This window comes from Taeniopygia guttata, chromosome 18 (assembly GCF_048771995.1).
Source record: "Taeniopygia guttata chromosome 18, bTaeGut7.mat, whole genome shotgun sequence".
In the NCBI taxonomy this organism is placed as follows: domain Eukaryota; kingdom Metazoa; phylum Chordata; class Aves; order Passeriformes; family Estrildidae; genus Taeniopygia; species Taeniopygia guttata.
Window position 1 is genome coordinate 7,639,841 of NC_133043.1, and position 17,508 is coordinate 7,657,348.

The window sequence follows — 17,508 nt, forward strand, 5'->3', positions numbered from 1 at the left end:
CCTCTTTCTGTGTTGGCAACTTGGCATCAGTACTAAATTAAGAAGAAACTCTTGAGATCAATTTTAAGGGATTTTTTTACATACATTTAACTACAATCACTGTACGTACTTACTGATTCATGCTCTTTCCAGAGAAACCCTTGAGTAAAATTTGAAGCTTTTTGGAATTATTTGATGAAGAAACCTTTCCTCTCATCAGTGTTCTCCTTGTCTTGCTCCAGCAGGCTGGGGAGAGATGCCTGCTGTCCACACCAAGAGCGAAGCTTCCTGGGGAGAGCCCTCCTCCCCTTCTGCTGCAGTTGATAATGGCACTTCGGCCTGGGGGAAGCCCCCCAGCAGTGGCACCGGCTGGGGAGAGAATCCTGCCGAGCCAGCAGGGACCTATGGAAGAACAAACGCTCCAGCTGCTGCCCCAGCACTGTGCAAACCAGGTACACCAGGGCTGCCACGGTGCTGCCAGGGGAGGGGGTTTGCTTCTGCCTCTTCTGCTTTTCCACTGGTGGCCATCGTGAGTTCATTCTCAAAACTGTGTCGCAAGGCCACATTAATCCCAATACCCAGTTAACTCAAAAATATGAATATAGTGGGAATTCAAAGGAGAGTAGTTTTCTGTGTTTGAAAAGCAGCATAGAAGAGGTGCAGGAAACTGTGAAACTGCAGAAGAACGTGACTAGGAGTTAAACCCTTGGTGTGTAAAGGAAACTTGTATTGGGATGAGAAACAGCAGAAAACAGTCAAGATAGAATTGATTCTGGTAGGAAAAGCAACACCTGAGAACCAATAAGCATAACAACCTCATGTTGGGTTAAACTGAGTGGGTGGGTGTTTTCTTCAGCCGTTAAAACTGTTGCCAGGTTCAGGAACATTCTGAACTACTTCCTGCTTCGTGATTCCTAACTCGTGTTATTTAATAAATATCCTCCATCTCTGAATGTCCTGAGGGCCACTGTGATTGCTTTAGACTCTCCTCTTGGCTGTGGAGGTTGCCTAGAGATTCTCTCCTGCAAAATACCAGAGTGAGATGTAGTTAGAAGTCCCAGAAAATATAAAAGGGGGAGTGAGAGCTCTTAAGATGAGTAATCCCTGCTTCAGACAGAGCTAACAGAATAAAACAGACTGAGGTGACACAACCTCATCACTGAATATGAAGCGTTCCCTGCAGCCCACGAGCTCCTTTCAGATTCCATTCTTCAAGATGGGAATGAGTGTCTGAGCATTAATGACTTTGAAATTTGGTTTGTTCATGGAAGAATGCGGTAGGTAAAGCACTTAACAAATGTGTGCTTATACTTTGGTTCCTTGTTCCTAGGAGAGTGGATTGGCCATGACCACAGATGTTAATGGTTCTGGGAAAAGCAGGACTTGGAAGTTGCTGGATGTTTTCTTCTCTGAGTATTTAGAGAACTTCCCTTTTTTTTTTTACTAGCTTCAAAGAAAACATTCTTACAATTTTAATGCAAATTAAACTATTCGATGAACCTCTTTATCTCTTGAAAATACTCAACATTAGCACACTGGATATGGCACAAAAGGCTATTTCTGTAAAATTTGCAGGAAACTGAAAAAGATTTTTCTTCTCCCACTTTCCCTCCAGCTTCAAAATCTATGCAAGAAGGCTGGGGCAGTGGTGGGGATGAAGTGAATCTCAGTACTAGTCAGTGGGAAGATGAAGAAGGAGATATGTGGAATAATACTGCTTCACAAGAGAGCAGCTCCTCATGTAATTCCTGGGGGAATGCCCCGAAGAAAGGACTTCAAAAGGTAAGACAAAAATAAAGACACTCTCCAGCAAGAGTGGAATTAGCATAACATTTGTAGAATAAGTTGTCACAAATTTGCTGGTGCATTACACCTGAAATTAAACTTCTGACGCCTGAACACAAGCACAGCTTGCCACTACAGTGGTTCAAGTACAGCCTACCTTGTTTCCAGGGGAAAATGGGAGATCTTTGAATTTAGGCATGTCAGAAGCTTGGGAGCTTTGTTGTTGTTGCTTTTGTTTTCTCTAAATTTTATAAGCTTCCATGTATTCTAAAGAAATGATAATGTATTAACAGAAAGAGAAGAAGGTGTTATGGGGGCTTTCAGACACTTCCCATGGTGGTGGAAAAACAAACAGTAGTTTGTGATGGAGTTGTTTAACACAAAAAGCTGTTTTCTGTTGATGAGGACGGTGTGTGTGTGAGAACAAAGCGAACTTGTGTTAATGCTGCACTCAACCAGGAACCTGGGCAATTGTGTGAGGAAATTTTCCATTGCACAGCCTTTATTTCAGGACAAGGCCAGGCTGTAACTTAAAGGAATTGGGAATGCATTTAGCCACTTTGTTTGTTAATCCATTAGCCAACAGTTAGGCCGGTGATTTGATCAAGTATGGTTGTTTCTTGTACTGTCCGCAGCCCAAAACAAATCCGCGCTTGTCCCTTGGTACTTTCTGGAGAACTGAAAGGAAGAGACTTCTTAAGGATTTTGTGATAGAAAAGCTGCACAGAGATCTTTTAAAGGTGTTTATCTAGACGCTCTTGTTTGTTTTTAAGAAAATACACTGAGTAACATTCTTAACTTCAAGGTTGCAAACTTGGTTTTGGGAATGTTTTTCAGGAAGTGTTGTACTATTTCAGCTTTATTTCGTTATAATTTTTCTGCCAAGGATTAAAATGAAATACGTAAATTCAAAAGTGGCTTTAATTCAGTGGCCAGCAAATCAAATACTAAATAGTACACTGAACACCTATTCAGCTGAGATAAATTTTTACACTTTTGGGGGAAGAGAATCGTAGTCGCGTTGCTCGGAGGGTTCTTCAATACTTTCTGAATTAATGTACTAATACATCTTTCAGTAGCATGTGCTATTAATAAAAACCACTTACCATTTCTTTTATGTACATCTCACTGTGATGAAGGTGGCAATCAGCCCATTAATGGAATCTCCCATTTATTTACTAAGGGCATGAAGACATCTAGCAAGCAGGATGAGGCCTGGATCATGAACCGTCTGATAAAACAGCTCACAGACATGGGCTTCCCTGTGAGTAGTGCTCAGCCAGCACACTGTGCCTTAGCTTTTCACTTGTACTTCTGACTCTGGCTGTTTCAGACTGTAGCTACACCAGGATCTTCAGTCTCCAGGCCAGGAAGTAGCTCTGACCTGCATTTAAACATATACAGTGATTTCAGAAATCTGCTCTAAACCTATAGAATGCTCTGAGATGAGCTGGGATAATATCTTGACATTCATAGTTTTATCACAACAGGTATTACTTTGAACTGCGGTAATAATCCCCTCCCATTCCTTTTTTTTTTTTCATTAAACAGGTGAAATGAGAGTATAGCCAAGTTGTTTCTTAGAGAAAGTCTTATCATTGTGATAGTTGAGTTGTTAATGGAAAACAGGAAGATGTTTAAACAGAACAATGTGTTTCACCTTGTAGAGCCAGTACTTCCTTGACAAACTGAAATACCTGAATTTTGGGAATTGCTGGAAGCAGAAAAAAAACACACAAAGACATTACTTAGGCTGCCGAGTAAACATTAAACCCAGAATTTAAGAGATGTGTCTGTTTTCTCAGGTTACTTTGAAATCACATAAATGTGATTACTTTTCCTGTTAACATAATTCCTGTTTTTGACAGAGAGAGCCAGCGGAAGAGGCCTTGAAGAGCAACAGTATGAATCTTGATCAGGCCATGAGTAAGTATCTGTGTAAGTAACTTTTTTGTCTTTAAAGCAACACAGGAACCCTGCATGATTATAACCATTTGATTATAGTCTGACATATTGGATAATGTTTATTTTCTTGCCTTGCTTTTGTAAGCAAGATGAATTTCTCTGAAGTGCTGTTGGCAGCTTTGCTCCCTCTGCCTCACCTTTTCCAATATATTCCCTTTTCTGTGCAGGTGCTCTGCTGGAAAAGAAGGTGGAAATGGACAAGCGTGGAATGGGAGTGACCGATTATAATGGAATGGTCACCAAACCCCTTGGCTGCCGCCCACCACCAATCTCCAAAGAGTCTTCCATGGACCGCCCCACCTTCCTTGACAAGGTAATTTCAGCATGGTGCACAAGTCAGAGTGTGCACAGTGTAGAAATGCTGATGATTTTCACTGTCTGCTTAGAAAGCATAGAAAAAATGTGATGGATATGGCTTTGTTCCTTTTTTTTATTTTTTCAGTCTTGTGGGGAATCCAGTCCTTGTGTAAAGGATCAGTGATTTGATTCTCACATAGAAATAAAGAATGATTACCCCCAGTTTTACACTTGAAAACTTTCTAAGGAATCAGTAATGCAGTGGAACTAGAAATGGAAAAAAAAAGAGCAAAAAAATTAACCACAGCAATCTGTGAGAGTGCAGTCAGTGACCTTTGCCCAAATTCACAATCAGGCAGGACCAAGGCCAAAATCTTCCCAGAATTAGGCTCTCAATTTCTCTTCTTTTAGTTTTGAGCTTCTAAGAAATTTCAATGAAAGTTTAGTACCTAAATACAAAGGAGGAGTTCAGGTATTTTTGTTAAGTCTCAGAGCAGACATGCACAAATAGCTTTTCCAATGAACTTCCCTTTCTGTGATCACATGTGACAAATCTTCCAGCACTGTTTAATGACTGAGTAAAAGGCTCCAGAAGTTTGTGATCCAGGATTCAACGTGACTAAAGAAAAGAATATATGGAAAAGTGCAGCCAAATCTTCAGTAGGAAATTAGATTTACAGCCTTGACAGAAAATCCTGCAGAAACTTTCTAAATCACCTAAGAATCCCCCTGAAAATTATTGATAAGAAGAATCTCTGATGTCATTCTGTATTTCACAGGGTATTTAAAGGTTCATACAGATGGGTGGTGGAGGATTCTGACCACAGAAATCAGTGCTTTTGACAAATTGTGCTGAAACCAATTAATTTCACATGAGCTGTGTACAGGTTGAGAGGCAGTAATGATATCCACTCGTATAAAGCTCATTCTTTGCCATGGCAGTCTTCAAAGAATGTGTTAATTGAAGGCCACAAAAGATGCATGCATGCCAGTTAGCCTTTCCTTTTATTGGATAACAATATCTTCAGCAGTAAAATTCTTGCCAGAGAGAGAGGTGCATTATGTGCAGCATGATGCATAATTCTGGAAACATATGTTAAACACAACTATTGAGAAGGGAGTACTAAAATCATTAATATTCATACAGTAAGTAAAATCTATCAGTCTAGGCATAATCTGTCACAGTGACTTGGCTCTAACAAAGGAAATAATCCCACACTGTATTTGTTAGCTATCACAGTGTTGAGCAACTTGCTAAGTGAATTAAATAAATATAGTTTCTACTCGAAGAACACAGAGTTTTTATTCCTCCAAAGAAATTCTTTCCAGATTTACAGCTCATGCTAGTTAAGCAATTCTTCCAAAACCTTTTTGCCCTTTGAGGTACTGTTTCAGGGCATGAGTCTGGAGCTGTCTTGCTTCTGCTTAGGTGATCCTCAGTGAGGAACAAGCTCTCCACACAGCTGGACAGAGTACTCCAGCCAGCATTCCTTGTTTTACTTACTGCTTTATCAAGTCATCATCCTTTTCTTGGCTTTCCTGAGTCTTCCATAAGTTCTGCAAAGTTCCTCTTCATGAAGTTGTAGTTTGAGGTGGTGTGCTCATTGTTACCACACTCTCAGCTCACCTGCATTGAGACACCATCATTTTTCTCTAAACAGCTAAAGCCAGCACTTAATATTTTTTTAACTTTATACATTTGAGGAGGAAAAATTCCCAACCCTGACATTTGCCTCTGGACTCACTGAACTCCCTGCTCTCTCTGCATCAGGAGTGGTCTGTGCAATTCAGCATCACCTTTGAGTGTTTGCTTTCTCTGCTTACTGCAGGTGCTCTTTATTCCATGTCACACTGAGTCAATCTTCAGCACTCAGTGCTTTGTTAATTTATTATTTCTCAGGATGTTATCTTGACCTGTAGCACCATAAAAGGGCAAGGGTGAATATCCAGTGGCCTTGAGGGAATAAAAATGCAGCCCTGATAAATGATCTCAGCCACATTATGTCACACTCGGTGGCAGGCGTGCTGTGCTTAGGTGTCAGGTTTTCTTGAAGATGTTACCTGGTGCCTTCTGGAGCCATCAAATCTGTAAGAAAAACAGATTTTCTTGGAAACATCCTTTAAATACCAGAAATAAGCCTAGAGAAGGAATCTTCTATTCAAGTATAGAGTTTGGCTTGGGACACTGAAATCCTCACCTTGCAAATGAAGTGTCCTTCCCCCTACCCTCACAGTCAGTGATCAGCTTCTCTTCTGTACTACTGCAAAATCCAGACGAGCCTTGATGCCTCTTAGCTGCAGTCCTGTTCTTCCAAAAATCTTCTGACTAGACCTTTTCCTTGTTTCTGATTTGAACATAGTGTTTGTTGTCTTTTTTCAGCCTCATCCTGAGCCCAGTAATCTCTGGGGACTGTGATTGGTTTTCATCTCTGGGACAACAAGGAGGATATTGTATTAATATGGAGAAACTTTCTTTAGATGTCACAGTTAGATAATGATCACTAGGATTTTAAAGTTATCTTTTAAATTATTCTTTCCTCCTTCTCTGCCACCTGTGATCCAATGACTGAAACCATTTTCATCACCCCTTGTATGATGAGCATTTCTTTTGAGTATTGCATTTCCTCCAGGTTTCTTTTGCCTAATTTGATTTGAAGATAACTTTTTTTTAGATAAGATTTTATTACTTTCACTTCCTCTGTTAGGAAAGGATTTTTTTCCTATCTTATTTTTTAAGAAGTCAGTCTGTATTTTCTGCCATCTACTTCTGTAACTGATTTTGTCTTTATACAAAGAATCTGGCAGATTCATCAGCCTCTCATCTGCCTGTTGAGACATTTTGATTCATGAAGTGGCAGTTGTTGGCAGGTGACTGCCAAAGTGTCCAGGCATCCTCTGCTAAACTGTCCATATCTCATAGGACTAAAAACCTTTGAGTAATTCCACTTGAATTCTGCCACATTTGATATGTGAGACTATTGTGAGAGACTTCCCAAAATCTTAAAAAACACCAGTGTGGTGCTTAGTGTTAGATAACTGTAGTAGAAAACACTGCTTCCAGTAGGATTTCATGGGTGTGTCAAGTCCCTTCAAAAAAGTTAAAAGCAGTTCTGGATTCAGTATTAATGTGATGATTCAATTTTTAATTGAGTAGCCTGAGGAAGAAGTGTAACATAAGTTTGTAAGAAAATAACTGAAGAGAAAAGGTTAGGTAGAAAATATTGTTCTTCAGGAAACAATTATTACATAAAAGATCCTGAGAAATAATGGGTCAGAAACCACTGTGAGCAGTAAAATTGTCCTCTAGTCTGACTTGAAAATGGCTAAAGGGTGCTTTAATTTGACCAACTAAAATACTTCATGTTAAATGAATTGATTTTAGTTCAGTTATAGAGCACAGATAATGCAGCACAGTGCAACAAGTTCGAATTAAATAAAATACAATCAGGTGAACATGAATAAAATGTTATAAACTTAACACAAAGCCATTTGCTGCAATTCAGCCAAGGAACACACTTGTGAAGGAGTCTGGAAATGAAATGCCTGAGTCTCCAGTGTGGCTTGTCCTTCACCATCCTTGGCACTGCCTATTTCCAAATTGAGAAAAAATAATGTCACTAAGGCAAGAGTTGAATAAATTTGGGGGCAGGGAGAGTCTTTCATGGTCAGTAGGTCTGTTCACATAGGGAACAATAGCATCTGAAGGGGAGAGCGAGCACCGAGCTTGAAATTATTTTCACTTTGAAGGGGGAAGGGTAGAATTGTAAACATGTGTCTGTGATCTAAAGAGAAATCCTTGAACCTGTTACTGTCATGCAAGCTGCAGTTGTTTGTGGAGTGTGACTGATGTCCAGTAGAATGTAAAATATCTCAAGCTGAAAGGCCTTGGGGATATCATTAGAAAATGTCAGTGTCCCCCTGAGGATAGTCAGATAGGATGTCAAGTGTCACTTTGCCTGATAGTAAAGAAACTTTTCCTTTGCATCAAAGGAGAGCTGTAGAAAATGCATTTTCCAGGATTAACTTAAAACTTATAATTCACTGAGCATGCTTGCTGCATTAGCTCATCTGTTTGGGTATGTGGCAAGCAGACTGGGCTTCTTTTTCAACAAAGGAGGTTCACCAGTATCTCAGAGTCTTTTGGGGTATTGAATTTATTGGTTTAAATAACCTAGCTCCTCATATCTTTAAAAAGCCTTCCCTTACAATGATCATACTGCCTGAGAAACACCAACCCAGCACATTACAAATTAAAGCTTTTTCTCTCTGCCTGTATTTTTGGAGCCCTACTTTGTACACAGTGTTATTTGATCATGCTTACCACAGGCGTCCCAGACATCAAAGCACAGTTTGAGATAGAACTCAGTGCCACACTGAAACACAAGCAGAGATCTACCTGTTTGATTGGGGGTTCTCTAATTTATTTTATTTTCTGCCTTGCTGTTTGCATCCCCGTGGGGGCTGCCTCCTGTGCATCAGATCCATACTCAGCTGTGGTTCCTCACAGCCCAGTTAGCAGAGAGGGCTCCTCCTGCCTTGCTAAAATCTGCCTCCTCCTGGGGATGTTCAGGAAGGCTGCCCAGCTGATATTGTCATTACTGGCTGTGATGGTTTGTGTTCATTGGCTGCCTTCAGTGTAATGTTTCAGAGCGGGGTATTAATAACTCAGCGCTATGTGAATATTAAAAGAGGCTTGTGTGTCTCTGTTAGGGAAGGGGATTAATGCAAAAATGGTTTTTTTAAGAGCAGAGCTATGATGTGGAACCAAATCCAGACTGGTGTCATATAAGCTGATGTGGCCTTTCCCAAGTTTTGGGTTTGTTAAAGTGCTGGTTTATGTCTGTGCTCTGCTGCCGGAGTTTTCCAGACAGACAGAGGGGCTTCCCTGAAATGTGCTGGGCCTCTCCCCCTTCCACCTTTCAGTCTGGGTGAGAAGAAAGGAGAAAACCTAAGTGGGGAGGAGGCAATGGCCACATGATAGCTCTGCAGTCAGCTGCTAAAATCCTTCCTTTCCTCTGGAAAGATGGGTGAGGGTGATTGTGCATTTGGGGATTAAGTACAACAAAGCTACCAAAAACAGTACCTTAATCCTGTTTCTCTCTTTCTTCTCCCTTCACTCCATGCTTTCCATTCCCTGTTGTTCATCCCTTTTTTTATATATCTTTTTTACTCATCCACACCCTTCTGTGTCTCCATGGGTCTGTGGTGTGGCCGTGGGCTCCTGGCACCGCACACAGCTCACCCTTTCTTTCTCCAATCAGGATGGCGGCCTAGTGGAAGAGCCCACTACTTCACCATTTTTGCCTTCACCAAGCCTGAAGCTCCCCCTTTCAAACAGTGCACTCCCTAATCAGACCCTGGGCGGGATTGCCTCAGGGCTGGGCATGCAAAACTTGAATTCTTCTAGACAGGTAAGGCTGTTGGGGGAGATCCCAAGGGGAATTTGGCTCTCTTGGAGTAGCTGCTAGTGCCTGTCAGCCTCTTCCCCAGGAAAAGCTGCTTTAAACTGCAAGTGCAACAGCTTTGTTCATGTGAAATATCAGACAAGGAGATACCTACTGTGTAAACATTTCATCTTACAGGACATAAAAGAACTGTGTAGTTGTAATTATCCTGCTGATGACACACAACCATCCAGAAGAAACTGTAGTGTTGTGGATTTACACCCCTGAACCCTGGTGTGGCTCTGCCTTCATTGATGAGAAATCTCTTTTTTTTGAGGCATTGCTAATTGTCCCAGACTGTAAGGCAGGGAGATTGCTCCAATTCATCTTTCATGAATGGATAATTACTCTGTGATGAGATGGGGGAGAAGTGATGGGGGCTGTTTTATTCCTGCCCCAAGTGTCAAGGCATCTCAGAGTTTTAACAGGTGGCAAGAAAGAAACTGGGCTTCCAGCACCTGGATCAGGTAGAGCATCCCATTAAGGGGGTGTTTTGGTCCCTGTGTAGAACAGGCTGAGAGGGAAAGAAAAGGAGAGGAGATGAAGGGGGGGGTGGTAGCTGATAAGCCACCATGAGATTGAGAAGCCATTAAGTACTGTTGATTATGACAAGGTTATTTTTGCCATCAAACTGAAGTCCCAGCAAAGATATGAAATAACAACACAGAAAAACTTCATCATTCTGTTGTGGCTCTTTATTATGTATATTCTTTTAAAGTCAGTTTTCTTAAGGCAATACTTGTCCAGCACTTACAGCCCATTAAGCACATTTTTCCAAAGCAGTCTCCACTAATAGCATGTCCATTATCAGTAGCTTTGTAAAATGCCTAAGTAAAAAAACTGCTTAGCCAGCTGGAGGATGGGGTTACTGTGAGTTTAATGCCTTCATTCTCCTGTCCCTTGCTATGCAAATACAAACATTTTTGTCAAGTACTTTTGATTGTTCATCTTGTGACCCTCTAGGGTTCTGCATCCTCATAAAAGCCATCTTCAACTTCAGCTGCCTTTTGTCCAGGCAACTGTACAAATTTTGGGGGTTTGGGATGTTGGGTAGACGGCAGTTTTGCCCTACCCAGTTCTAAACTTTATATGTGCTGGTCTCCTGATTCATGCCTGTCATAATCACTAAGAATAAAGCCTGCAGAGACAAGTAACACACAGGTTATGTGCTGAGGGGTGTCACTAAGTGCCTGTGTCACTCTTGTCCTGCTGCAGATACCGAGTGGCAATCTGGGTATGTTTGGCAATAGCGGAGCAGCACAAGCCAGGACCATGCAACAGCCGCAGCAACCGCCAGTGCAACCTCTTAATTCATCCCAGCCTAGTCTTCGTGCTCAAGTGCCTCAGTTTCTATCCCCTCAGGTCAGACAACACCTCACTCCTGTGTTTTCCCTTTCCCTGGAACTCTTCCCATGTGCTCTGTCATGCTCCTGAGGCTCTGCAGCCACTGCTGCCTGGCTGTGTCTGTGTTATTTGTTTGTTTCCTAGGCATGGCTGAGGTGTTCTCACATGCATGTCATATAATTACCTCTGAGAGCACGTTCTCTTTGTGCACAATGGTGTTTCTGAGGTGTTTGTTCTCATATCTTTTTTATCAATGGACACTTGAGTACGGTTATTATGATTTTATTAGAGCCTCTTGCTAATTTTTTTTATAGTTCATAATATTACTTCTGGTGATAATAACATTTTCCAGCTGATGTGACTCTTATTAATGGCTCACACAGTTGCCACTGTTAAAAGTAAATGTATGGTGTTTAACACTCTTCTCTTCTTTAGGTTCAAGCACAGCTTTTGCAGTTTGCAGCAAAAAACATTGGTCTCAGCCCTGCACAGTTAACCTCGCCAATTAATAATCCTCAGCATATGACGATGTTGAACCAGCTCTATCAGCTGCAGCTGGTGAGTTAAAAGACGTGCCAGATAAGCTCTAAATCAGAATTGAAGGCATGAAGATAAAATAGGAGACAGACTAAATTTTTAAATGACATGACAGATCTTCAAAACAATCAGCTGCTGATTTCTTTGGTAAAGTTTCTTTTTCAAGAAACACAGTCTTTTTTTTTTTTTTTTCTGCCTCAGGCTTTATAAATAATCATTTGTGGAATAATTATCCTTTACAGCTGATCAGTGGAACTAAAAATCATCTGTCTTCATACTGGTGTGAATAACACAGTGTGTTCTCAAACAGCACTGGCCTGTGTGTTACATGTCAGTAGAAAGATTAAACTGGACACGTGTCACAACAGAAACAGAGAAATCTTGGCAGTGGTCACCTGAGTTACCTACAGAACTTCTTCACTTGCCTCACTGAAAAATAAAGTGTAGGGTGAATTTCCTTTAAGTAATGGAGTGTATATTAAACACGCCATGTGATAAGAACTAATTTCTTCTGTGTACTTTTGCTGCGCTTGCAAATTTTACATCTGTATTTTTAATACATATGAAAATAGTTGGATTTTAAGAGTATTTTTAAAAGAGATACTGTGAACTCAGTATTGGCCAGGGTTAAACATAAAATTACAGATGGCTGATTAGTTCAGTTACTGATCTCAGTGTCCTAGTCAAACTCTTCTATTCAGTGTTTGATACTGTTACTCATTTCTGATTATTTTCTCTAGCTTTGAGGAGCACAACATTATTCTCATAATAATTGAACAGTACCCAGCTACTTGAAAAATACCTGTACAGAATTCCTTTGGATTTTTAATTCATCAAAATGTTGATGAATTCATCAGAGTGTTTCAGAGAAACTTACCTTGCAAAAGAATTTGCTGCTGAGCCAGCTACTTGAAAAAAGCGGATTTTTTTTTTTTTAGGAATAAAGCAGCACAAGTGATTTAACTAGAAAGTGTTGGTAGAACTCAAAATGGCCAAACCAGAATTAACAATTGGTATTTATACTATTCGTATGATATCATAAACTTCTATTTTAATTTTTGCATTATGTTACAGTTATTTCAGAAAAAAAAGTAGGTTCCTATTTTTAATGACTACTTTTTGCCATGTGGACGTAGTATTGTTGTTTTTGTTTTTTAATGAACATGGGACTTAAACAGATGTATTATAAAGTGCATTTGCAACAGGATTATTACTGCTGCTTCATGGGGTGTTTTCAGAACACTGCAGTGCTGGCTTTTTCTGTGCTGTGGTGCAGCAGAGCAGTCGAAGGCAGCGTGTTGAGCTTGCTGTGTGTGCTGTGTCTGACTGTCCCTGTCCCCACAGGCGTACCAACGTTTACAAATCCAGCAGCAGATGTTACAGGCTCAGCGTAACGTTTCCGGACCCATGAGACAACAGGAGCAGCAAGTAGGTGTCCCTGCCAGCTCAATCTCTGCTTTAGGGTTTGCTTTCAGTGGCTTGGAGAGGCTCAGTGACATTGCAGCAAAGCAGCTAAAGCATCTTTAAATCAGGAGTGCAGTGTGTGGCTTGAGGTCTGGACAGAGAAGGTGCTGAGTAAAAATAAAATAAAAAATAAAGCTGATCACAGCCTTGCTGGAGGAAATCTCTTCAGCCCCTTGCTCAGCCAGTTTGTACTTGTAAGGGGATGCAGTGTGTTGTTTCACTGTGAGAAAGAAAGAGAAATGCAGTGTGTTCCTGTGGATTGACCACTGACAGGTGTTTGTTTGCTCTCTCCCTGCAGGTTGCACGTACAATCAATAACATGCAGCAGCAGATCCAGCAGCACCAGCGCCAGCTGGCCCAGGCCCTGCTTATGAAGCAGCAGCCTCCCCCTCCACATCTATCTTTGCACCCCTCTGCAGGCAAATCAGCCATGGATAGCTTTTCACCCCATCCCCAGGCTCCCGGCCTTCCTGACCTGCAGACCAAAGAGCAACAGTCTTCACCGAACACCTTTGCTCCTTACCCTCTTGGTGAGTGTCCTCACAGCAGCTCCACACAGGGACTCCATCTCCTTCATTCACACCTCAACATTTTGCTCCACAGTGTAACAAATTAATATCTCTCTCTCTCTCTCTCTCTCTCCCTATGTATATATAGCTATAGATATATAGCTATCGAGGGAGAAAAAATATATATAATTATAATTATTTTATATCTATACATTTGTTTGTTTATATATTAAATGGCACTGAAATCACAGAACAAAATCGTGCCCATGTGGTAGCTGTTCCTACTCTTCCTGTGTTCTGCCTACAAATATCAGAACAAATTTGCCTAATTAACTGCTTATGTATGTTGGTGTTTATGAACTAAATATAAACAGCGTCATGTTATAAAATTCACAAATGTGATATTGATAAACAGGAGTATCATCTGGTAAAAGTTGTGCAAAGTCATTTTCTGCTGTAATCAGCACTGGTGAGACATCAGTTTTGCTCAATGTATTTCAAGAAATATGTGGATCAGTTTGAAGGAATGCAGAAAGATTGTAGTGGAGGAGATTAAACGTTTCAAAAACACAATTGGTAAGGAAGAAGTGAAATCCTCTACTCAGTAGTGTAAAGAGAAGATTTAAGAGACATGCAAGAATCTTCAAAAATGTAAAGGAGAGCTAGGAAGACTTTTTTTGCATTTCCTAATGCAAGAGGTAATAGACTTAAGTTTATTAAAAGATCTAGTTAGACATTAAGGATCACTTGGCTTAATCAGAGTACTGGAATAAATTACCTAGGAAGTTCCTGAAATCCTCACCAGCATTTTGTGGTAGGTGAGACATGGATCTGTCAAATATGATTGAGGTCAAAATAATTGATTGGGCCTGGATACAGAATGATCAGAGCAACTTTTCAGATCTGTTTGCTGTGTGATCATTTGATGTATGCTACAGACTTCCTTTCTGACATAAAGGAATTAATTTAATCTCTTTGTGACTCTCTTTATGCTGAATACAATAGTATTGCCAAGCTTTATCTGCCATGCAGCAGTTAAGAAGGTAATTCTGACTGCTGTGGTGAGCTGTTGTGGCTGGGAGCATTAGAATGCTAAAAAATTTGTGAATTAAAGGCCTAAGTCTGAGAGGTTCTTATGATATCTCAGCTTTCTGTGATCTGCTAACATTCAGGATTATATATCAAGAAAGACCCAGATTCATGTCACAGAAGCATTTCAAAATTATTCCCTTAATAACAGTCTGAGTGATTCTGTTCTGTGTACACAAAATAGAAGCCCAGTTAGTGCATAAGCTGCTCTCATAAACAGCACTGTTTGTCTGACCTTTAATTGGTTCCTTTTTTAGGGGGCTTTTTAGCAAAACAAAGTGGCAGACATGGTTGCAGGGTGCTGGGAAGACATTAGGAATATTTTGGCTCAGCCATAGAATGGACAAACTGGTTTAAACTCAACATTCCAGTGCATTCTTCTGAGACAAGTGAAGAGACTGCAAGTAGAAACACTGACAGCCTTAAAATATTATCCCTACATCTTGTTTCCCCCCTTTTTAGCAAGGTTTTAACTTTTTCTGAGCTCTACTGGTGTTCCGTAAAAGCAAAAGTTCTTGAAAATGTGCATTGAAAATGCCACACATGCATACAGATACCTGAAAATCAATGCTGAGTAATTCCTGTGGCTGGATTTCAAACCCAGCTTTTCAATCCCTCAGTGTATGATGGATATCTAAGAATCTCTTTCCCTCCCAGCTGGACTGAACCCGAACATGAATGTAAATAACATGGACATTACTGGTGGTTTGTCAGTGAAGGACACTTCTCAGTCCCAGTCTCGCCTTCCTCAGTGGACACACCCCAACTCAATGGATAATCTGTCTAGTGCTGCTTCTTCTCTTGACCAGAACTCCAGCAAGCACGGTAATGTCCCCTGGCACGCCCTGCCTGCCTGGCTTTTGGTGATTCCAGCCACAGTGCAATTGGAATTATTTCTCTGGTGTTCCTTTTTTGTGTAAGTGGTCACACATGATTGGTACCGAGCACCTCTGAGCCCGTGAGATTTTATAGGTGATTTCTGCAATGAGGGGCTTGAAGCTGTCACTCCCTGCATGCAATATGGGAATGTTTTTCTCATGTGTTGAATTTTGTTGCTGAGAACATGGAGTTCAAATAAAACAAGCCTTTAGTGTTGGCAAAACAATCTCCCCTTATTCCAGACCTGCATACCTTCAATCCAAAAAGCTTTACATTGGCTTTCTCCCACAATTTTTCCAGTATCATCAACCTCTCCCTGTACAAAGGTATGATGGATTACATAGTTATTCAGTCTAGAGTTGGGGCAAAAACTTCTTACTTTTCCAGAAGTGATTGCTAATCTGTTTGAACACCTTTATCCCTAACGCTTCCAGTATCCTGAGGCAGTTATTCCTTTATTTCCTGTATCAAATTTATTCTGTTAGAACATGGGGCTCTGTTAACTTTATTATATCCTGGATTTTATTCTGTGCAGCATGAATTACTTCTTTTACAGCAGTTTTTTATTCTGCAAGTAGCTGCACTGCTGATGCCAAATTGTTGTTTGATAGTTTGTAGGAGCATGAGAGCAGCCATTTCAAATCATCCCTCCTGTCAGCACTGAATGCCTAGGGCAGGATGAGATGAGGGATATTCCTTGGTATGCTGTCTCAGCAAGTTCCTATTTACCAACAGTATGATGATTTGAATTACTCAGTCTCTTTTTGGCAGAAATTTAATGCAGAATTCTTTAACTTAAGTGTCTAGATTGTACCAGCAATGTGTCTCTCAGCTGTAATCCTGCTAAGGCTTCAGGTGCCATTAAGCTTGGCTTACTGTGTTTGCATTTTAATTTTCTTTTTATCTTTGTAATACAGAAAGAAAAGAAAAACCAAAGCAAATAATAACAAAATACATCCTGCTGATATTCCAAACCCACAATCCCCATTTCACTGCTTGCAGGTGCTATCCCTGGAGGTTTGAGTATTGGTCCTCCGGGAAAGTCCTCCCTCGATGACTCCTACGGCCGCTATGATCTGATCCAGAACAGCGAGTCTCCTGCCAGCCCGCCCGTAGCTGTTCCTCACAGCTGGTCACGTGCCAAATCTGATAGTGATAAGATTTCCAATGGCTCCAGCATCAACTGGCCACCAGGTAACTCAGTGCAAAGTTGGTTTGGGCTGGCGTCCCTCAAACGCGTTGTTGAGTCCTTCTGATGCGCAGCAGCTTTGGAGAATTACGACCTCACACACTTCCCTCTCTATTGTGTTGGAAACAGAGTTTCACCCAGGAGTGCCATGGAAAGGACTGCAGAATATTGATCCTGAAAATGACCCCGATGTTACTCCTGGCAGTGTTCCAACTGGGCCTACCATAAACACCACAATACAGGATGTGAATCGCTATCTGCTCAAGAGTGGAGGTAAACACACAAACTGCTTCCACAGCTGTGCATAGTTTCTTTTCCCTTCCAAAAAATGATTGACCTCATTTGTTACAGATATACTTTTTGCATGTGCTCCTAATCTAATGTTTCTGCTCAGGACTGTCACTGAATATCCAGAAAGAATTGTTTTAAAAGAAGGGATTAAGAAGTTTCTTGTTTTCCATGGGAATGTAAATACTTTTATATTGGAAAAGGCTGTAAGATGTAATTTAAACTTCTTTAGTCACTGGAAGTTTTTCTGACCTTTATCACAAGGTTTTGAAAAATATTTTGCTCTGCACACAGCCCACCCTCCTCCATACACTTTGTGAAATTCTCAGAAGACTGAATACAAAAGTTACACAGTTGTTGCTGAGACAGCAGGCTTCTGGCACACTAATTAATTGTAGCTTTGTTAGAAGATCAATAAGCAAAATAAATTAGCACTGTTTTATCTCCAAAACCATAACAGAAAAAAATTGGGAATTGACTAGTAAACTAGTATTTCCCAATGCTGTTTCCATTCCTTTTGTCCTGGCAGTGCTTACTTCAGAATAAAAAGGGAATTCTATAAAACAAGAAAGCATTGTGACTGTGCTATTTGTTAGTTACACGTGCTGGAAGATGATCAAGGGAAAGGTGGCTTGGTTAATTGTGATCTGAGTGCCAGAATAGCCAAGTTATCTGCACTCTGCCAGAGCACTGCAGTTGGCACAGGAATAGCATAACCAGGCTGTCCAGAAGGACCTGT

At 40.8% G+C, this 17,508-nt stretch overlaps 1 protein-coding gene across 19 annotated transcripts in view; it reads left to right on the forward strand.

The window, feature by feature from the left end:
- Nucleotides 1–17,508, forward strand: part of TNRC6C (trinucleotide repeat containing adaptor 6C) — a 94,381-nt gene that overhangs the window by 68,495 nt on the left and 8,378 nt on the right. For 3 of the 19 annotated variants that reach the window (XM_030287643.4, XM_030287634.4, XM_030287650.4), the window contains 14 exons: nt 222–431; nt 1,595–1,761; nt 2,400–2,504; nt 2,948–3,028; nt 3,633–3,702; nt 3,897–4,042; nt 9,264–9,437; nt 10,686–10,832; nt 11,250–11,372; nt 12,696–12,779; nt 13,114–13,345; nt 15,071–15,238; nt 16,295–16,486; nt 16,611–16,754. In XM_030287643.4, the coding sequence (XP_030143503.4) occupies nt 222–431; nt 1,595–1,761; nt 2,400–2,504; nt 2,948–3,028; nt 3,633–3,702; nt 3,897–4,042; nt 9,264–9,437; nt 10,686–10,832; nt 11,250–11,372; nt 12,696–12,779; nt 13,114–13,345; nt 15,071–15,238; nt 16,295–16,486; nt 16,611–16,754 (2,043 nt within the window). The remainder of the gene's footprint in view (nt 1–221; nt 432–1,594; nt 1,762–2,399; nt 2,505–2,947; nt 3,029–3,632; nt 3,703–3,896; nt 4,043–9,263; nt 9,438–10,685; nt 10,833–11,249; nt 11,373–12,695; nt 12,780–13,113; nt 13,346–15,070; nt 15,239–16,294; nt 16,487–16,610; nt 16,755–17,508) is intronic. The other 16 variants (XM_012578543.5, XM_012578545.5, XM_030287652.4 and 13 more) reach the window with 11 other exon arrangements.